Here is a 23,907-nt window from a genome sequence, read left to right as displayed (position 1 = left end):
AAAGGGGAATGTACTCACCATATTTTGGACTCAACTTAGGAATTATTTGTTTTTATTTAAGAAACATGAGCCACTCCAATCATGAATGTTTCAGTCAGAAGAACTTGAGCTTCAGTTTGTAAAGGTGAATTTTACCTTTATTTTATGGTCATGACCCTGTCGCTGATGTAGCTTAGGTGTATTTCTCTCAAGTAATATTGCTTATCTTATACAAGGGCAAGTAGTACAACAGTCTTTTAAACCTTTCAAATTAAATGCGTGTGAGTGTATTTGATCTATACTCAGCCACCACCTACTTCACCAACTGAGGACGTACCTGGTTAAGATAGAAGTATTTTTGAGCTGTCTGTAGACCATATTTTTTTCTTTCTTCATCTGTCATACCAGCCAACATTTCATAGAACACATGGTAATTTCTCTCATCAGTTGCCTACAAAAAACAAGGTGCTTGGATTTTATTTCTGATTTCAAAACATCTGTGCCAAAACACATAATACACCTGTCCACCCATTTTGTAGTTAGTAATAGTCTCACAAATGTGAAGTAAAAAAATATAAAATACCATGAAAAATGAAAGGAAACTTTAAAAATCACACCCCAAAAAAAAAAAACATGTTTGTGTTACCATGTGACTTGTAAAAGGACAGACAGCAGTTTACCAAAAGAGAGTTGTACAAAGAAAATCAACCAGAGTGTGTACATACAAAATTCTTAGTTTTGAAGATGAGATGGAAAATATAACTGTCAGCATGCTATGGCAAGATTTTATGTTCTGTCAAGATGTTTAAAACTGGTGTGATTCTGTTCATTGACAACGTCACATTCAATTTGATATAATGTTGTCATTGAAAATTTCAAATATCTTATAGCCTAAGATATCAGGCAGGAAGAACAATGAAGTTGCAGATAAATTGTACATCAAAACTTAAAAGCCTGAACAAAAGCAAGTTTTTAAGAATATTGGTAGTCATTTGGCAATATCAAGTTTACTTATGCTACTTTTATAAGAATGAAGTATGAATTTCACATAAATGGCATTACATCAAAGAAGTTGAACTTTTTTATGGTGTGAATGAGAACATGAAAAGACAGATGAAGTAATGAAATTATCTATGGAGTATTTTAACTGCTTAGCAAGCCTAATATCAGTAACAAGCTTAAAAATGTATTTATACAGAAAAAAACAGTTATTTGTAAACTTTGACATACTTGTGATGGCTTAAAATATATTAGATTTAACAATTTTCATCAATTACAAATGTACCAGCAAGAACATTTGTATTAAACAGCTATATTTTTATAAGTTCATATCGATTTATTCAGCCATACATAAAAAATATGCATTTAAATTCACAATGTAAACAAAATCTTTACATGGTGCTTCATTTCCATCGGTTCAAAAAATATTGATACTGATATGATGGGACTGTATAAGATATCAGATTTACCCAGGTTACTATTATGATTTTACTGTATGAGAATCAAAAAATAATTTTTATAACTACAGCTGGATTGTTATTGGAGCAAATTACAAAACCTCTAATAAAAACAATTTTTAAACTCATATTGTGCATGAAAAAACACATACTGAACTGGATTTTCATCATACAACAGTCAATCTTAACTGAATTTCACTGTATTATTCATTTATTGTAAAACTAATGGTATTTACTGTATAACATATTCAATAAAATAGAATGTGTTCAGATAGTATCAGTTAAAAGGACCATTAGTTAGGTCAAATTTCACAGGCATTGTGTCATAAACACTTCCCAACTTCACACCTTCAGGTTAAAATGTTCACTGAGGCAGTGATCAATAATTCAACTTTTTTAACCAACTTTTGTAAATTCAATTTTGTTGAATAAATGATTAAAAGAAAAATACTTCCACATACTGTTTTGTTCAATGAAAAGTAAATGCCTTATATGCGCAAAGATCATAAAATTTAGCCATGAACTGTTAGAATGGCTATAAACACTTTAAATAGGACCAGAAAAGGTAGAACTTACTGCTAAATTTTTTTTTAATGCTGTAAGTTATGACTTCACTACAACATTACAATAAATAACAGTGGTTCATACACAGTGGCTGACCAGATTATATTGTAAAATTTGAAATTTTAAGTTAAAATTTGGTGGGTAATAGCAGTTTAATATGATAGCGCATTCACAAAATTAATATATCTGATGGTGAACATGAGTAATATGAATGCATAAAAGTATCTTGAATGTTTCAATTCCTGATATTAATGAAATTGAAGAGAAATGAATCGCAAAATATCCTTTTTTTTCAATTTTTTTTTCCTTTTCAGTCCTACACAACCAAATAGCTTACTTTCTCAATAGAGACTACTACTCAGTAGTATTACTTATCATGTAATCAAGTTTGTTTTCCCAATGAAGGTAAACCCCATTGATTTCCCAGACGTACCACAACAGGAAAAAGTAAAATGTTTACTTTAACAAAATGTTCTACAACTTGTGAAGGATGTAACTGGTTATGTCTTTTTTTCCACATGAACAGAAAGCAAATCAACCTTCAAAAATTTCTCCCATAAAATCTGTCCCTACCTATCAATCCATATTTAATATCTATTTTTATATCTTATTACAGACAGCTTTTCAACTTTCTAAAGGTCATTTCAAAGATTTACATAAGAAAAACTTTCTCGTCATCATGAAAACACAAATATTCCAACTTAAACATGGATTTAGGTCACATTTTCCATGTTGTTTTAATTGTAGAGAAAAACTAGATCCCTGGTTCTATGTAAATTTTAGAAATTTTACATCCCATTGATAACATACAGAACTATTAGTTACAATGGTTATAAAAACCAAACCTAATTGAAATAGGTCTATGGTTGACTTTAAATGTTTTTTAGGCTATATTTATGCTCTTAACAATATGTGATTATTATTTCTCATATTACCTGCCAAATTTGACAATCTAAAGATATTACTGGATGTCATAATGTATCACGACCAACATCTATATGATCCTACTGGGTGAAAAGTGTTGATTTCTGTGTAATATTCACAGTTCAAATTTGTTTCATCATATTTTCAATTTTTATTCAACCCTTAGGTAAGTTGTTTAAAAGCAGAATTAGAATTTACAATTTGTGCAAAATGTAAGTTAAATTGAAATTAAATCTAATCTCAAAGATCAATAATTTGCATTTCCCCCTAAACACTGAAATTTGTACAAAAGGGATTTGCATGAAGTACAAAACATTTCTGGAATATCTTTATAAGAGGGCCTCCTTGCTCTTTATATGGTTGGAATTTTAAAGTATCTGTTCAGGTACTGTTTGTATTATTGTCCTATGATTATTAGTTTTGTATAAATGTTGACATCTTTGGAATATCTCAACCTCATTTAAACATAAAGTATTATTTATATCTTTTTCGTATCATTGCCCTGTTTTTTTATCTTACATAAACGATGACACTGTATCATTGATCGAGGATTTAACTATTGTAAAGCTGTGTCCTGTGGAGCAACTAGTTTATACAAACCTGAGTAACGATGCGTGACTTCTCAAGGAGATATTCTGAAGTCCTTGCCCCTACCATTGACCCACTGTAAAAAGAGATATTGTGTGATTAGTAAACGGATTTTGGACAAGATTCAACATTAAACAATATGATATTTACCAGAGTATTGTCTAGGAACCATACAATTAGAAAATATCTAAGGACATCTATCCCTTTATAAAAACCTGAAATCTACAATGCATACTGATTTTAATATATGCTTGTAACATCGCTAACATAGCAAAAATTCAATGCCCTAGTTTAAGTCGATCCTTATTTTTTATGAAGGAAACACATTTAGTCACAGACCAATTCCTAAAAATATCTTCTTCTTTTAATTCAAATTTCAAATGTCAAACTAAAATCAACATCTGAGGCTTATCTCATCCCACACAGGGAAAGTTAATTTAACATCTAGCATACTTGACATACTAAATGAAATGACACGCTTGTTCCTAAAGTACATTGGTTATGCATGCAGAATACAAATGATATATCCCATACCAAGAGGTACTTTGATATCCACCAATGAGTGCAGTACTTATATATCATACTTGTGATCTCTTTACCAGGCCTCTGATATGAGATGGAAATTTTAAATTTAGATTGCTTACTAAAGGAAGTTGATTAGATGTTAACAGATACCCTAGTATTTGAAGGAATGAAATAAAAATGTCACAATTTCAGCATGAAGCCTCACTTTAGTCTTGTGAATGCATCAAGAAATATTTCAAAACAATTTTTAGCAATTGATGTCTATAACTGTTTACAATAAGAAGTACATTGTGTAAATAGATTGGATAACACTTTCTGACAGGACAGTTATCTCCACTGATCTTACCAAAGAATTTAGCTCTATTTTATACCCCTATTTAAATGATATTTGATCTTCTTGTTAACATAGCCAGTCAGGTAATTGAATATTTCCTACAAGTTTAAAACAAACAGTTTGTACATAAAAGAAATATTGTTGTGTCATTCTATTGAGAAATAATGAAGCACCAAGTTCACAGTGTAATTATAAACAATAAGAATCTCTCATTGTCATTATACAATTATATCTCTGTTATTGTTATTCTTTCAGTGACTATCTAAGTATTTCAGGTGGTCCCATTATTACATACAATGACAATGTAAATCTTATGTGAAAGCTTTGTTTACATATGGATAAGTGTCCATGTGGTTATATTCAACAATGTTATTTTCTACTATACATTTTTTCAGTATGATATAGTGAGTTTTGTCAACCATCAGGCATATTGTGATTTATAACATAATATAAGGAGATGGATATGGTGAGTATGTCAAAGAGACAACAGTTGTTCAGTCATTAAGACTTTTTGAAATTCACGAGGCAAAAAAAAAAAAGCCCAGAACAACCAAAAAGCTGAATATCATAAAATTGCTTTATTTGATAGGCTTCTGTTACTATTACCTGTAAAAAGTACCTTGTTAAAAATTGATCAGCATTAACCTAATGGAATATTAAACTTCTATGGAGAAGACAAAATACATACCAGTACATTATTTCTGTTTACATTGTATTCTTAAAACAAAGATTTTGTACCCAGAAAAAAAATTCTGAATTTTATATCATAAAACCATACTAGCAAGTCATTATCCTTTTAATCATTACCTCTTAAAAAAGACTTCAATGTATTTGCCAAATCTACTAGAATTGTCATTGCGTATTGTCTTGGCGTTACCAAAGGATTCTAACAATGGGTTGGCCTCGAGGATTTGTTCTGTGATGAGCTGGTTACCATTCTTATTAACAGCAGCAAGATACTGCATCACCAACTTGGTAGCCTCTGTCTTCCCCGATCCACTCTCTCCACTGAAGATACAATATAAAACATCAGATTTAACATCTATTGTCTTTTAGGGGTTCAAACTAAATGGAAATATAAAAGAATTCATAACTTTTAGTAATGTTAGGGACAAATAAACTTTTTTTTTAAAACATTGGTTTAAATTACTTAAACAGGTGTCTTGCTTGGAAAATTTTGCTTCCAAATATCTGCTTTGACTGCAGAATACATTCTGAACTAAGCAACAAAAGATATATTTTGTAACTACTTTTAATAAGCACTGCAGTAATACAGGAGAGAAAATGTTGGTTACATGAACAGCCGTTAAATATCGACTACAATATGCGTTAGAATGTTCTTTTTATCTGTCCTGTAGCAGTTTTCAATGAAACAGCTTCTACATGTCAAAACTGAACCAGACTTTCTTCAGTTTAACATCAAAACTGTTTTATACAAATAACCAAACAACACATATTTTTATTTTCTTATTAGATTTTTTTTTAAGAAAAATTGAAACCAATAATATAAACACAGCATAACTTTTGGATAATTTTGACATGAAGCAATTAAGGATTATTTAGGTTTTTACATTTTCACACACTTTTTTTGAATAAATAAATGCATATTAGAGTAAAAATATATTTATTGAAAATAAATAGAATTTATTTATTGATTGTTTTGTTCCAGTACAAAACATCAAAGGTAAAGGATTACACCTATTTTGGGACAAGTCATTAATACACAAGATATGAATTGGGCATTTTTGTCAATCAAAGACAGTCTCATGGCTAATCCTAAAGATAGATAACATTTTGTATAATAAAGACCAAGAAAAGTTTAAATGTTTCTTTTCAAATGTTGGACTTTTGCCAATGTTTTGATATCACCAAACACAAACAAACACATCAACATGAATGAAACCTTGTTTTTCTGCTAATTCCTATGGTGTGGAATTGTCGCCCCATACTTTATACTTTCAATGTAGATCAGAAGCCATACAATCACAGTAAAAAGGTTATATTATTCCAAATAAATTCAAGATTAACCATTTTGGAGCCATTAGACATTGAAATAACTTATTTAATATGGAAATCAATTTAAAGGGCAGACTAACTCATTACAGTCTATCAAACAAGGTTTTGCAATGCTTTAATACTAAATAGCCACCACAAAAAAAGATCACAATATCAGCAGAAAATTTGCAATTGTTACAAAAAATTGTAGTTCTACGCACCACATACTGAATCAAATTACAATTGTTACATTAATAAAAGGAACATGACAATGGAACAATTCTATTTATTGAGTTTTATTAAATAAAAAAGATTTGATATAACCAAGACCAGACCACCAACGTCTTTGAGGGCTTATCTGACAAAGATAATCCATGGGAGGACAAATAATGTTTTCTTTTATGTTTTAACCTTCTTTCAAATATCAAGGCATTAGTCAGACTTTTATGAAAAGAGATTCAAATAAATTGATCGAAAACCTTCAAGTTTATAATATGATGAAAACATGTTCTCAATTAAATTAAGTTATGTATCACATAAGGGGTTGTGCCCACTAATTGGCATAGAATGGGGGCACTGCTACATGTGTAGAACCACAAGTAATGTAAAGTTTTACTTTAGATTTTTCTCTCTGATTTACTTCTTATTTCTTAAAAGATTTTCTAGATGCCCCTTTTCCTGCAGATCTTGAAGTAATTCAGAGTAATTTGTAATCATTTACATTATCTGGTATTTTACATCAGTTTACATTTTTGCCTCAGGGATTTCTTAAACAAATTTAAATAATTCAAAAACATACTTATATGAATTAATACAGCATTTTAGGAAAGTACTAAAAAAATCATGATTCAAATACAGTGTACTTTTAAACATTTTTTTATAACTGAACTAGTGTAAAAACGAAAAATTTCCATGCTGACCTAAAAAGCATTACGTTGCATACATGGTCCTACAAGTTAACATCAAACAGCAACCAAAATCACTCAAAACAAATGCCTCATCTATTTGAAACCACACATCAAATTGAAAATAAATCCATCCATTTGGAGCCAAGATTAGGACGGACAGATGGACAGGATGAAAGAAGGACAAGGTGATTCTAATATACCACCCGATCAAGTAATAAATAACCAAATAATCTTATAGAAACATAGACAACATCAACTCAACTGTCTTTCCAATAAAAAGTGAAATTTGGAAACTACCCTAAAAAAAACTTATTGACAAATTGACATCTGTATGAGTCCATTATCTTCATAAAGAACTGAATAACAAGATGATATAAAATGTCCATAGACTGATGGACACCAGACTTTGTGGCACTGAATTCACAGAAAATAGAGATTAAGTCTGAATGACAGAACTATTTCACAGATAACCATACAGTAGTTTTCAAAGATATCTACACAACTGTGTTGCTAAAAGTAGTTGGATTGTCTGGGTACTTGAATTGGAAGCAGGAAATGGCGACCACTCAAAGATAAAATTTGTATCATCATCTCCAATGATAACATAAAAGATTAATTTGATTGTTGACTAAAATACTTTATCAATGTTTATGAACAATAAATGAAATACCTAAGGTACCAAGTAATCGATCAAACAGGAACTAGCTGTAATTTCAATGTGACTTGAAACTCAGAATATTGTTCTCTGGCAGTAATAGTTGTCCTACAGCTGATAGTTTCTTCAGACATTACATCTATATTATCATTTAACAATGTTTCTATATTTCTTTGAATGACAATTTAAGTATCTTTTCCATTTTTCCATTATTTCACAGAGCAATCACTATTCTAAGTAGGCTTTATTCATTAAGAATGTAAATATGCCAACATAAAACACAACTTTTTCTGTATGTTTTTAGCAAATGTCTGGTCAACTTGTCCCATGACAAATTTGGCTCAACCAATTTGTGTCAATTTTTGGCCAATTCATCCCACAAACATTGTAATTTTTCCTGTTTATCCAGTATCCATAATTGTAAGACTTACCTGATGACAAGAACCTGGTTCTCTTGATCTTTTATCATCTTACTATAAGAGGAACTACCAATGGCAAACAAATGTCTGGAAAAAACCAGCAATAATGAATTTTGGAAAAGAGTAACATTAGATATAGTAAAACAAACTTAACAACAAAAACATTAGAAATCTTGATTCTGAAACAATGGGAACAATTATTTACGGTATAAGGTAAGTGGTAGTTGCTGCTAACTTTGTTTGGGGATAAACCTTTTTTCACTGTCGCTACTGGAATGATATCATGCCATGGTCATCTGGAGTTAGTAAGCAGTATCATGTCACAGTTATCTGGAGTTAGTAAGCAGTATCATGCCCCGGTTATCTGGAGTTAGTAAGCAGTATCATGTCACGGTTATCTGGAGTTAGTAAGCAGTATCATGTCACGGTTATCTGGAGTTAGTAAGCAGTATCATGCCCCAGTTATCTGGAGTTAGTAAGCAGTATCATGTCCTGGTTATCTGGAGTTAGTAAGCAGAAATCAAAAGAATATATTCCAAGGAAAATGACTAGATAAGGAAAATAGATGTAAGTAATAAAGAACATAAAATAACCAAATATAGACTTAAGTTTCTAGATTATAGGTCCATGTTTTATTAGCTATAGTTTATATTATATGGTCTGTAAATTTTTTTAATTGCTATGAACCTCGCACTATAATGTCAGTAGTATGTGGGAGATCAGTGTTTTGAACTTGTAGTAGAAACCAGAAAATCAATATATAACATCTTAGATGTTTCTTATTTTCTAAAAACTTAATTCATTTGTTTTAAAATATGTAATCAACCCAATTTAAAGTTTGTATATCAACCCAATTTAAAGTTATTAAATCTGTAAATAATTTTTTCTCTTTCCTCCATGAACTGTTATCCAAGTTAAATACATGTATCTTAAAATCATATAAATAAATAACAAAATTGTTATAAAGTCCACAAATTAAGTGACAAAAGTTTTGTTATAAAAGACCCTAATGCTATAATATCAAGACAGGTTATGAATAAATGACTATAAATTACTTAACAATAATAAATATTTTATAATACATGCAGTTTTATACCTATGTTGTTTGAACACTAAGTATAAAACACTTTTTCAGTCACTTTGACATTTTAAAAGATTGTATTTTATCAAACAATAAATTCTTCAATGGCAAGAACAGAATATTTGTTGCTGCGATATTTCAGTTGCTGTGCAGAACCATTTTCAGTGTAAAGTAAACAACACTTTTAATAATCTCGGCCATTGTAAATCTTAATAAAAAACCTATTGAACTGTCACAACACAAACATCCAGAGAAAGACATTGCTTAGCTTCTAAACATTCAACATCTGGTTAATGTCATTTTGTGTTGACAAAGGAAAACCAAATGGAACTTTGTCAACACAAACTGTTGTTTTTACTACCAAAGGCCAAAAGTCATATAATGCTGCACATCTTATAGTGGGGAAAACATACAAAGGAATGTGAAAAATAAAGCCCAGGACTTGTTGGAGAAACAGGTCACTGTTGTCCACCAAAAGAAAGATTGAAGGGTCAGAAATATTATACACACTAAATACATGTACAAGAGGTCACATATTTCTACATATATAGGTAACATGGACCATGGAGAGGAATGATGCTGATAAAGAAAAATTAATGGAATCAATAACAAGCATAGCAATAGAAATTTTAACATCCATAAATGTGAATATCATGTTTGCTCAAAACAACAATTCTATTTCCAAACAAAATGAAAAGTTTCTGATAAATGCACACTTTCTACTGAAATAAACAAATTCAAAAATTTCAATGAACTAAGGAAATTTCAATTAACCACAAAATTGATACACATGGATAAAAGAAAATTCACAGTACCAGTACTGAGCAGTTTAAATCAGAACGTCAATGAAGAGAAGGTACACCCTGTCATAGTAGAAAATATATAAGTAAAACAATTCTTATTTAAAACAAATGCTGTTTTTTTTTATTTTCATACAGAAGCTTCAGTCAGTTGATTTATGGATTACAGAACTTAAAATTCTATGCAGCTATCATCTGTCTTACATACCATCCTTAATCCTGCCCTATTTTTGACACTAATGAAACAAGATTTGCATAATGCAAAGTCATGAAGCCAATTTTAATTTTAGAATGAGAAGTTTTACAGTACATTTCTTTGAAATTAAGTTTTGCCTAGCATTTAGAATGATATTTTTAAATATCTGCTGAATCTACTCTCACCACATTAGTTTGTCTTGAGACAGGGAAGTCAGTTTTATTTAGGTCATTAATTATGATTTTTTTTTTTAAAGTGTAAAACATCCTGGCAAAAATCTTTCTAGACAGCTTAAGAACAAGTACCATAGGAAATACAAAATTTTAAATTTCCTTCAAAACAGAGGTTGTTTTCTTTGTTTTTTTTTTGTTCTGGTTCTTTTTTAACTTGAGACTGAATTGTCATTTTTGTCTTCCATGGCTGCACTTTTTTTATTTATAATTCTGCAGTGGACATAAAATCAACCATGTTGCAAGAAACTCATTTCATCAAGCCAAACTGAACAACTTGGGTGTGAAATAGAACAGTGGGATGGATAGTGTCCAAACGATAAGGGCATAATTAAAGCTATTGAAGGGCACACTGTTAACTACTATAAATTGTTGAAAACTATTTGTGACCATACAAAATGATCCTAGATTTACATATGAATGTTGAATGAACATAAAGAAATTTATATAACAAAAATACAATTAAATTTTATTTAAAAAAAAAAAAGAGAGAATGCCACTACAAGTCAAAGAATAAGAAAGAATAAAATTTTTACGAAACCTGTAACTTTATATTTTAAATACTCATAATACTTCATTAAAACCTAACACTAATTCAATAACAATTTTACAGATTGTAACAGACAGAGCTAAGGTACAAACAGTTCAAACTAATTAAATCTTTAGTAAACTAGTGAAAACTTTTGATTTTTATCACTTTTAAGGGTAATAAATTTTTAATTTAACATTCTTTAACAGTGAATTGTTGAATTTAAGTTTAACAGATATTACCCCTAGATAACTTCAAAGGCCTGGAGAAAAAGTAACTAAACTGAAATGTTCAAATGATAGAGATGTTTTATCAGCATTACAAACTTCTATGTATTCTTTGAAGTAATGACAGATAAAGGCCATAAAACAAGTAGACCTTCTTTACTTCTTTCATAAAATTTCATTAAATCATAAGCCTAAAATACATAGCCGAAAATTCTAATCAAAAATCTTAGCTCTCATTATTAGGGAGAAGAGTGTGTTTAAGCAAAACATATTAACAGCACTCACAACCTACGGGAAACATTGCTGTCCGTTGCATTCATCTATAAGGATTCTTTCTTTACAATGACATCCAGACAGATTTTTCTCCTTGATATATGACTTATACAGTTCTTCATTCCTCATCTCTACACAAGCTTAATAATTAATTTCTTACCGTGACAAACTTAAGAATAGAGAAATTATGTTGCACTCAAGGTGTACTTACAGTGACAAGCTTGATAATCAAGTACTATGGTGTACTCATGGTGTACTTATGTTGACTAGCTGGAAAATTGTGTACTTAGGGTAACAAGTATGAGTATCAAGTACTTATGGTGTACTTACGGTGACAAGATTGTGAAATGAGTACTTATGGCTAAGTTATAGTGACAAGCCAGAGAATCAAATACGTGTTGAACTTGCGATCACAAAGTTGAAAAAAGAGTAATTAGAGTGACGGGAGAATCAAGAACACATGATGACAAATAACGTGAAGAATTGAATAAGCTTGACGAAACTCAAGAATAACAATAACAAGCTTGAGAATCGACTACTTACGGTGGGAGAGCACCAAGAGCTTGTCCCTCATATTTCTTAACCATATCCAGCCCATAGATGTTAAACATCTTGTACGGGTTGACAGACACCAAAATACTCCCAGTAAATGTCTAAAAATAGAAATGGTAAATTAAAAGAAAATACAATTATCTGCTTTAGCTACCTGTAATATCTAACTTATTGTATATTATGTTTTGGTGATTTAGATTACCATCATCATCCTAACCTTACTATAAACAGACACCTTAAAAAAAACATCAATAGCATTTTGAACTATAAGAACAAAGTACACAAAAAACATAAATTTTCATCTGTTGTTGTCAGAAAGAAAATGGATATTAATGTGTTACCAAACATCTAACTTTATAAACTGTTTACCATTAAAACATAGAATAGCTTAAAAATACAAATATTAACACAAAAACTAATGTAACATTGGCATGAAGATTTGTATTAAAACAACTTTGTACATTTTATAGGTAAATTAATGTAATGTAAACTAAAGTCAGTTACAAGCACAAAATGGCTGATTTTTTTTTTCTTTATTAGAATTACTTTCTGACTTGTTTATCGACAGTTTGAACACGTGAGATATAGTCTTTTTTATATATACAACAAGAATGGATATGTTGAATATAACAAAGAGACAAGAACCCCAGGGGGATGAAAAATGTCAGCTCAAAGCCATCCATGGGTCTTTAATCTTTATTTTCAAAATTTGACCACTGAGACAATGATCTGGATGTTCACTCAAAGATAAAAAATTGTAGACAGAAGGGATTGATACTAACAGTAGTTCAGTAATTCTGTGCCACCCTAATTTTGGAGAGGACTACTTGAAAAATTTTCATGGTAGTCCTATGGGATATCTAACTTTTGCCTTATTTTTCATAAGATCTAAGAACAGAACAGTCATTACCATCTGCGGACTACCTGTTTTACCTCTGAGGTAGTCCTGTTGACCACCAAACAAATGAAGTTAGTGTCAAACCCTGAACTTAAGACATAAAATGTTTTGCATACTTTGTTGATTTTGTGTGCTTCATCAAACCATCAAAGATATAATGCATTTAAAACAGAGATAGTGTAATATTGAAGACGGTCTCAAGGGGAGGATTTCAGTCTGATGAGCATATACTGTATCATAGTAGTTTCAAAACTGTAAAACTTATTCCACAAAATTAACACTACATTGAGAACATGGGTAAATTGAATGCAAACCAATATAAGTAACCATACATTGAGAAGTATGTTGTTTCTAACGTTTTTTTTTTTCTGTAGGCAGTTCTATACAAAATTCAAAGTTTTAACAAACCCAACAGATAAATCACTCTATTGTATTACTGAATTTGTTAAAAATGTCTACAACATTGATAAGACATGCACAATTTCTTTTGGGGTATACTATCTTCGGTTTTGTTGTTTAATCAAACCATTTATTATCTTTTATGATATTGACATTCCACAGATGATATGATATGATGTTTATACACATGTATATCCTGAAACCCCCAAACAACATACTTTGCCCAGTAATGAGAAAACTAATACCCCATAAAGAATAACTTCTCACAGCAGCAACAGCAAGCAGATAAGCATGTCACCCCACACACTCTGAGCCATCCAGTCATCACTCTTTTCCCTAAATACTGCCTGCTTAGCGGAGAAGCAGTGGCTACCAAATTTTAAAAGTTTTTTGGTATGACTCGGCTGGAGATTGAACCTATGAGATAAGCACACTGCCCTGTGACCACCAAGCCAGAACTTACATATATGAGTTCCCTTTCATATCTGGATTTAATGTTCCTCAGTATAACTTCTTCATCCAACAAGCTGAAACAAAACAATCATAAGTTATTTCATCATATCAACATGGACTAGAAAAAGTGAAGAGAAATGACTGTTATCATCTCCTATGGACAATGGCTGGGTCAACATGGACTAAAGGCTTCAAAAATTGGGACTGTCAAAAAAGGCAAAAAAATAAAAGACTGACACAATATGGCTGTCTGGAACCTAAATAATGTTTCAGCTCAAGCTCAAAAGATAAGGGTTTATACTGAAATAAATTACATGCACAGTTAAACAAAATTCACTAATGCGAGTGTATTCTTCAAAGCTGATTCTGATAAAAATGGATTAATTTACTGAGAAATCATACATATAAATAGAATATATGGTCTTTACAGACATGTTTAAAGTACCTGACAGTAATAATCCTAGTATGAAAAACCAACAATTTAAGAACACTTAATTAGATTCATTTCTATAAGCAAAAACTTTTTAACATATTTACTGAAGCAGTTACCTCATTTACAAATCAGCTTATAAACTTTTACAAATGACATTATTTAACTTTTTTTCAATAAGTAGCATGAAATTTGAATTCATCCAAGCATAATTCTGATTTCAACTCTGCACGGTTGGTTTATAATTTGGTTTTGAAGACTAAAACTCAGAATAATATTGTCAAAAAGATATGTATCAAATACAGCCTTATGGAGAATATCCTAAACATATGAAGACCAAACTCAAAAAAAAGAACCATGCAGAGAGAAGGACCATGTACAAATTAATCCAGGAATACACTTAATTTAAGTTCTACCATTCCTATAAAAAAAAAAAGAGACAATTGAAGCAAGTGGTACAAAAGCATATAAAGTTATTATGCAGCACCTACAAATACGTTTCTCTGTATGTACATGTATTTATCCATTTCATTCATGATTTGAGTGGAATACTGATCAGGGCTAGTCAGATTTTTTTTAGAAAACTATGCATTCTCTTGTTTCAATAAAACAAGCATATACAATTTTTTTGCAGTACGAAGGTTGATTTCTTACGTGCACAATACCACAACAAAGAAACAAGTCTGTTAAGAAGTTCAATTTTTCAAGGTTGAACTTAATATCAGTACCATGTAATGTTTTCCTAAATAATAGAATTGTGTGCAGGTAATATTCTTTTGTTCATTTGAGAAGACTAATGTTGTTACTTGTATTACATAACAACACATAATTCATGTCTATAAATATTCAATCTAGGCTTACAGCTCTTAGGTCAAAACCAGTTCATATTGCAGAGAAAATTAAAGCCTAAGCACGAAAATGCTTTATGATAAGTTTGCTCTATTCAAAAGAAAAACATAAATATCTGCCAAGTTTTAGGACATATGGCATAAGACCATTCCTCCACAAATTTAAGGCCAGATTCAACAATGACATAATAGAAATCACTGATCAGAAATTTTTGTATTAAATCTGATGTAGTCATGCAAAAACAGACAGACAGACAGCATAACATAAATGCTTTTGAATCCTTGAATGTAACTTCCAATCAAATCAATGCATTAAAATATCTTCCTGAATTCCTTGGCCAGGCATTTAATTTTCAAATAAGCACATCTCATCTTTTAAAATGTTAAGTGCTTGAAAAATATTAAAATCTTTTGAAGAATACATTAAATGCTGGTCTACTTTCTCTAACGAGGGACCATTTAAGTAATTCAATGCACTAATGGTGTGAGTAACACATCTTAAAATGGGTCAGTATTAATCCATCTAATACAATTCTTATACCTAATCCTGCCTTACAACTTTCGTTATCACCAAGAACCATAATACACTCTTATGTCATATTATTAGATCTATTGTCAATAAGAAGCTTACGGCATTGAATAAAGACCAAACTGGATGACTCACAAATACATGTCAGTCAGATTTTACTACTAAGGGTAAGATATTTCACATGAATACTTGACTTCACTGGTGAAAAATCTGTTAATACCTGAATTATAATTGTGTCCCCCATTTTATTTGCCCTGAATAGATGTATTCAAGAATGAAACAAGAAACGAAGGCTTTATTCAAGCAAATAGCATATGTCTTTGATTTTTAAGCAAGTCTCCCTGCTGAAAGAGGGTCCAATTCAACAGATTCTTCGAAAATCAATTTCATCTAAGTTAATATGGTTACCAACAGACAGACAGACAATACATTACCAACACTACATTCATATGTGAAAAAATCATAATGTTATTTCAGGAGACAACATGGTGATGACAGATGTATCAAAGATGCACCAGTTAAATTGGCTATTGTAACTAGTATTTTGAAATAACTTCCTTTTTGAGCAAAGACAAGTTTGTCTTTCGTAGCCGTCTTCACAATACCGGTAAATTGAGAGCAAAACGGTGCCTTGCTAATATCAGCTTTGCCGAAAGGGATTTTAAGTTGTCAGTCTGTTTGTTGGTCTATTTGTCTGTTCATTCATTGCCTTTTTGTTTTCATATTCTTGGGGGTTATCTTCAAGACTTTAATCAGTAAACACATTTCTCAAGTTGAAATAGGATTTCAGCCATCTGCTAATGCTTCCTAGGATAAAGGCTTAAATGTATCTTTCAGGGGTAAAAACAGTAATTAAAAACCAGGAAGGTCATTTAAATGATGAAAATGTTATCTTTAAATATACATTCTCCTAGCACGTACTATTCAAACAAACTAAAATTCCTATCTTAACAGGGTGCAAACTTATTATTCATAAAACCAAGTCCTTAAATACAGAGTACGATTGTTGAAATGATATAGGGTATTATGTAATATATATAATCTGAGCAAATAATATGTCTATAATCAGTATAAAACCACAACTTTACAAAGTATTAGCTAATAAATAGACTTTTTGCAGGTCTTTGAAGACTTAATTTTAACTGTTCACAGTGCTATATAATTATCTGCCACTTTCACCATTACAATATGTTTACAACAATACAATGGCTGAACAGCCTGCAATGTGTATATTAAATACTAACAAAAACTGCCTGTCCATTTTTTTTTTTAATTGTTATACTTATGTTTTTTTGTTGTGTTGTTTTGCAAATGATCAAATCTGGCATTGCATATCAAATTTATATTTCATAATTTATTTAAATTTTACTGAATGTGTAACTAAGTAAAGAAGATAATAGTCAAATTTACAAGAAATCAAATTATAGGTAGTGACACAATACAAAATATTTGAGACTGCCATACTATCATTGTTGTGTTTAAGGCTTTTGAAGATCTGATCACAAATCATAAATGGTGGCTTACAAGAATCAGACACTTTATAAGACTTTCATTTATAGGAGACAACTAAATGACATTAGATTCACATGAGAATTCTCATATCTTAAACCCTTTGTCAGAGCCACCTTTGTGAACACTCCTATCCCATGATGACCTCACCTGAGATTTATCATATCCTCCAACCCTCTTTCAAGGCCACCCCTGCAATCCTTTTATTTACTCACCTGAGGTTTATCATATCCTCGACCCCTCTTTCAGGGTCACCCCTACGATCCCTGTCCTCCATCTTTACAGCACCTTTGTTTATTTATCTGCAATGACAAAAAAAAAGCTTTGCAGAGTATAGTTGTATCACTGTAGTTTTTATATCATATATACCTGACATTTCATAAAGATTTATTAGTTTCAAAAGGAAAAATTACTTTATTCATAGTTTATATCAACTTAAGAGGACTTCCATTACGCAATTTTTCTATGTTGGCTACATTTTTAAATATAAAGCAATCCTAGACTCTGTTCAATTAAATACTCTTACAATTATGAAGTTTAGCCTTCCTTAAACCAGACTTCAATGTTCAAAGCAATATCACTAAGAAAAAAAATTATTCATTTACAAAAGTGATCAATTTTTCTCTGTTGTGAGAAACCCTTAACCTCTTGTTAATGGCTAACAATAATATAGATGCCTCTTTAAGATCTGTATATAACTGAACTGACAAGGTAATATTTCTATGATTTTTTTGTAGAACCTTTAAACTTTTACTCCTTGCACTACTTAGACACTGGTTCATCAATTAGTAATTAACTGATAACATATTTCTTTTTTAAAACTCATCCTAACAAATCTATTCATATATGTAATGCTCAAATTAACAGAAAATACTTCAACATGATACCATTCGTTATGTTGTGTTTCAAATTTTACCCAAATATTTATTTTTAAATAAGGAGGTCAGGTAATTTAATTCTGAACAGTCTAACTATTAACCTTTCAGTGGTACCAGAAGGACAAGTTTAGCCCACTCTTGTTCCCTAAAATAGAATGCAGCAAATTGGGTGGAGTTCTCCTGTATTCTCCTAAATCATACATAATGTGCATAATGAGATTTTGAGTGATACAAAACTTTGAGGACTATTTAAAATATAATCCTTTTGGCCTGTATTTTGTATAGATTATAATGAACTTTATAAAAAAAAAATAAAAAAAAAAGCGATATACCGGCATGATGAAATCAGTTGATACTGAAACTCAGTCTGTCCCAACTATTATGGACATAAAACATCTCAATAGTATATTAACAGAAGAGAGCCGTCTTCACTAATTAAACAAAAATACCTGGTAGTAATTAAAACTCTGTTTGGGTGGAAATGGGATTAGAATAGTCATCAATGACTAAAGTCGTGGTTGAAATGCTAAGTTATCAGGCTATTCATTGTTTTAATTAAGTTTAAAAGGTTTTATTGAAGATCTAGAGTTTCTTTCAGGAAGATAAAAAGACCATGAAAAACTCTCATTGAGTGGTAGGAATCCTAGAGTTAAAATAATGAAGAGTGTACCTATAAAATACCAAAAAGCAGCCAAGTTTATGACACTCTTAACTCTTTTAAAGTATAAGCACAAACTACACTGAGAAAAAAAAATCTGAAATTTTAACAGTCTAACACTGATAAATAATAAGGAAAATTGTATGCTGGGAAAATAAATGTTATCCTTACTAGCGAAAGTAAATCCTGGATGGGCCACCACCTCACATCAATAAATAAGTATGTAAGTACGTTATAATCCTATTCCGCCCACTTGTAAATTACTTTACTGCACCGCTGCAGATGGCATTATCAATCGTGCACTATTTCTCATTATATGGCAATGTTAAAACCATTACAAATTAATTTCTTACTATTCTACAAGTGGTATCATACTCAAAAAAGGTTTAGGCGTTTTCTCAACAGATTCTTCCCATAGATACATACAAAATGTTTGGATGACTCAGTTAAACCCATAAAACAGATTCTAAGTCATTTAAACAGTTATGATAAATTAGCAAAAAACTATAATACAATAAACATGTACATGTATCCAAAAGAAACAGTAACTAAGAAATAGACCAGCAGCTAAAATCACTTAGTTCATCCACCATTTCAGAAACAGATGGTGCAACAAACAGAATATATCTTTAGACCACCTTTTCTAAAGAAATTTGTAAGACCATATCAAAATGATTGGCATATCTGGAATCAGATTAGAAATGATGGCTGTATCATTTAAACATCAGAGAATCATGACCCATTAGGTTTTGTTTGTTTGTTTGTTGGGGTTTAACGTCTGAGCAGCAATATTTCAGCTATATTCAGACGATGAACATGAAATTGACGATAAAATGAACATGAAATGATGAAATAAAAAAGGGATGGGACACAAGGACAATGGGGTCGACAAATTTTGATTGCCACTGGAAATAGGGAGAGGTGGGTAGGATCGGGCAATTTAGCCTCCTGTGGCGGAGCCCTATGGTTCGTACTCCGGGAGAATACCACAGTAGGGTTCTTTAACGTGCGAGGAACGTGGTATCTTTCCCAACACAGTGCACCACTATGGTTTGCGGTCAGGTTTTCCGTATTATAGCCTGACAACCCCAGCATGTTACACACCAGGGGTACCCCATTCCACCACCTGGGGCACACATTCCAGTTGCTCTGTGGGCAGAGCGCCATAGCCCCCGGCTAGGGTTCTGAACACTATTTAGTCGCCTTTTACGACAAGCCTAGCGCTGCTGCAGGTCTACTCTTTTGACACCCGGACCTGCACGGGGCTGACACATTAGGAGAAAGGTTACATCTGTAAGAGTGAGCTGATAACCCATTTTGGTGTAACACTATCAGATGTAATTCTATCCAATGGCTAACAAAAGATTCTTGTATGTCGGCACTTTTATTGACATGTTTTAATTTTCATGATTTGTAGAAGCTCAGTTTTCTGGTTATGTTGTTTTGTTTGACCAAACCACAAAAAAACAACATGTAATAAAAATGTACCTTTACAGTATTATTGCACTAAGCATCATTCAAACATCCTTGAACATAAATACAAGCCACAATTCTGACAGGTCTTAAAGTTGTGAATTTTTCAAGATTTTGCTATTTCCTTATAGAGATACTGCAATATAGTAAACATGGTAAAATTGGTTGAAAATATTGGATACTTCATGAAACACTGAAGCTGTTAATCAAGTTATCAACCTAAACTCATAAAGAACACTGTAATTGTAGTTCACATCAATAAAGTCACTTTATAATTAATCAATCAATGAACAAAACAGGCTCTAATCAATGATCAATATAACTTCCACCGTAAGTGGGTCAATTGTAACCTTTTACAATCATTGTAATACAAGTTCTGTATGGAAGTAGTCAGCATAAACTGGTATAGTCATTGATTGCCGAGACAGAGCCAACGATCAGTTCATTTCACAGGAAAACTTCTCAACACAAGTACAACAAGTAGTTACTAGACAATAAATAAGTCTTCATTCAGCTATGGTATTTAAATTTAGGAAATAAATTGTGAATAATTTATAGAACCAGTGACCTTAGTGTTGGAGAAATTTATAACTATTGTTAAAGAGATCAAATAGTTTCTACACATGCAAGGCTATGAAGTTTTCTATTGCAATACACCAAGTTACCCTGTAGAGTTAGAACCTAAAAAGTATTCATAAATAGATTTATAAAAGTTTTCATTATTTAAAATATTACTTAATACATCTGCATAAATCATGTAGATCAAAACTGCAACCATCTGCATCATGTTTCAAAGTTATATGGTCAAATTATATAAGTGCATTAAGGTCCATATACTTCAATGAATGCTATCTACAAACCAAGTTCCACTCAATATTAATGAGAAAGTTTTAGTAAAATTTTTCCTGTTGGGCAAGTATATAAAAACTTTAATTACCAAAAATAATATAAGCTTATCCTGAATGTATCTGAATTGAAAATTGATCATATATTCAGGTTGCTTTTCTACCAGCACAATTTAAGTTACCTATTTACAAATGTTAGCAGTCTGGGTTATAGGACAACCTTTAATGTTCATACCCTGCATGTATCACTCTGTCAACTGTTTTATCTGTCTGTCTTATAGATGGAACATTGACCAAATCCTACATGGAAAGAATTTAATTTGAAATTGAGCCAAAATGGTCTATAAAAGTTATACAAGAAATCAAACTAATCTGAGAGTGCAAAGTTCAGACATCAAAGAAACAGTCCTTATATGGTAAGGTAAAAGACAAAAAGGCTGACCAAAAACAATATGGCTGAGGAATGTTTGAAATATGTTAAAAGAGTTGAGAATGACATGGAGTAAGCAGAAGTGACCATATGTTGACCTTATGCTCAAAAAGGGAGCAAAGCAGACAGGAAGTTAAGGGTGGGTAGTTCGAGATAAAAGTGGAATGAGGAATGTGTTTAGAGACAAAAAAAAAATAAAAAATACCAAAACAGTAAAGAAAACCAAAATTTGTTTTCACTATGCTCATAATCAGACTTTTCTACTTTTATCACAAGTCATTCTCGTGATAAAATTTTCAAATTCTTCAAATCAAACACTGAATTATTACTTATTCTATTGCACAGACAACAGGAAAGGGTTAACATACAAACAGTGTTCTACATGTGAAGATGTTATATATTAAAGTGACAAATACTTGGAATGACAACTCAAGATTTTTGCCATACCACAAAAACTTACACCCGTTTAAGTTCATCTACATTGGTAGCATTAATTACTTTTGCTTTATATCTGATAAACCTCCATCTTTTACCACATACATACACAGAAAGACTACTAAGTACTAAAGGCAAAAAATAGTAGCTAAACAGGGTGGAGCAATATATTAATGCCTGCTGTACATGCAGAGGTCTCTTTATGCAATATTTGCAAAGCAATCATGGTACTTATTCAACTCCTTATCAAGTCTTTACTGCATACAAATAGGAAATAAACTTCAACTATCTACTTCATCCTAGGTAATAGATATGCCAAATCATGCCAACAGTCCCAAGATAATAAGACAGATTTGAATCCATTCCAAGTTTTGGTATTGATCCAGCTCTGTAAATACTGCAAGGTGTCAAAGTATAAAGGTTTAAAAACATTTAAGAAACATTATATTCTGTTACTTCATTTTCAATTCTTCCTAGGTACATGGTCAACTTTCCCCCTTTTTGTTATGTAGCAAAGATCTAGCAATCCTGTCTCACATGCATTCATCAGTACATCCATGACTTCTTTGTCATTAAAAGACAATGTCTTTACAGTATTTGAGGACACATTCTCAGCGTTCGAAGTTTATGACAAAGTTTTTGTGGCATAACTAAAGGTCAGTTAAGGTCACTGAAGATTTACAGTTAAACACTACCTCTGAGAGGTATTGCAATTTTCACCGATATATTCCAGATATATTAACAGAATAGAGAAATCATATTTAAAGATTCAATGTCATCAATCTTGATTAATCTTGATTTAAAAATTGCAAATAAATACTGCACTCTAATTTCATCAGTAAACTCATTTTACAACCTTTACATCCATGATAGATTCCTAAAGTTCCTTCTAACGAAATTCAAATACTAAATATGATTAACTGCTTAAAAAGAAACTCATTTTACAACCTTTACATCCATGATAGATTCCTAAAGTTCCTTCTAACGAAATTCAAATACTAAATATGATTAACTGCTTAAAAAGATTTTTTTTTAAACAAGGCAAAAAAAAAACCTTAAAAATATAACTAACCTGGAAATATAAATATTGAATAAAGAGAAACATAATTCATAGATAAGTTGGAAGTGAAGACTAAGCTACCAGCCTAAGGACCATCTACAGCCTGGGACTGAAAGACCACAGTAATCATATGAGAACTTACATGCACCAAAAAACTTAAAAGAACCTCCTGTTTCGGTCTCGTTCTAGCAAATGTAAATATGCAAAACATGTTATTACAAATAAAAAATCCACCACAACAAACCATAAATCAACAGGATATGTCTTATTTACATGTCATAAAATTTAAAATTTAGAAATTAAGAACAACCTCATTTTGTCAAAAGGAATTTGTGTTTATATTCAGTACTACGCAATAATAATTGTCCAATATGTCAAATAGATCTTGTGGTTGCATCAAGGCTCGGCTCTTTTATGCACTTCTCTTAACCACATTGTAGTAATAACACGACATTGAAATGATGATTTCAAACCTAACAATCAATATAAAGTTATTTTAACAAAGTGTCAGCTGAAGTTTTCTTATCAATAATTACTTTCATATCCCTAGTAAAAATGTTTGTTTGTGTAAACACAAATTAATAGAATACCAATGTTGATATTTCTAGTGTATTGACACTGAAGATTTTTAAATACAGTGGTTTTCATCAGAGATATGTACATATGATAGCTAGTCCAATGTTGATCTAGATATTCTGTTATGTCAAGCTAAAGTCCATCAAACGGAATATTGAATTTTTTCTGTAAGAAGTTTAAATTTTTATTAGATATTACTGTTCAATTGAATGCAAGCTGTTATTTGTCACTGTTTACTTACATGTCTGTA

The 23,907-nt window shown here is 31.1% G+C and overlaps 1 protein-coding gene across 9 annotated transcripts in view; it reads right to left on the bottom strand.

Annotated features, from left to right (window-relative positions):
• The window catches only part of LOC148619234 (unconventional myosin-XV-like), an 89,627-nt gene that overhangs the window by 54,936 nt on the left and 10,784 nt on the right, over positions 1-23,907 (bottom strand). For 8 of the 9 annotated variants that reach the window (XM_088578905.1, XM_088578908.1, XM_088578912.1 and 5 more), the window contains 7 exons: positions 17,518-17,604; positions 13,997-14,060; positions 12,228-12,337; positions 8,361-8,435; positions 5,179-5,379; positions 3,525-3,588; positions 317-430 (listed from right to left, as the gene is read on the bottom strand). In XM_088578905.1, coding sequence (XP_088435031.1) covers positions 317-430; positions 3,525-3,588; positions 5,179-5,379; positions 8,361-8,435; positions 12,228-12,337; positions 13,997-14,060; positions 17,518-17,579 — 690 coding nt within the window. In that variant the 5' untranslated portion in view covers positions 17,580-17,604. Of the gene's footprint in view, positions 1-316; positions 431-3,524; positions 3,589-5,178; positions 5,380-8,360; positions 8,436-12,227; positions 12,338-13,996; positions 14,061-17,517; positions 17,605-23,223; positions 23,246-23,907 lie in introns of those variants that run through there. The other variant, XM_088578906.1, reaches the window with a different exon arrangement.

The sequence above is a fragment of the Perna viridis genome, chromosome 4, assembly GCF_037379345.1.
Source record: "Perna viridis isolate PV_CMFRI_1.1 ecotype Kerala chromosome 4, ASM3737934v1, whole genome shotgun sequence".
Taxonomy (NCBI): domain Eukaryota; kingdom Metazoa; phylum Mollusca; class Bivalvia; order Mytilida; family Mytilidae; genus Perna; species Perna viridis.
The sequence above is the reverse complement of the archived record's forward strand: the minus strand, read 5'-3'. Positions and strand labels throughout refer to the sequence as shown.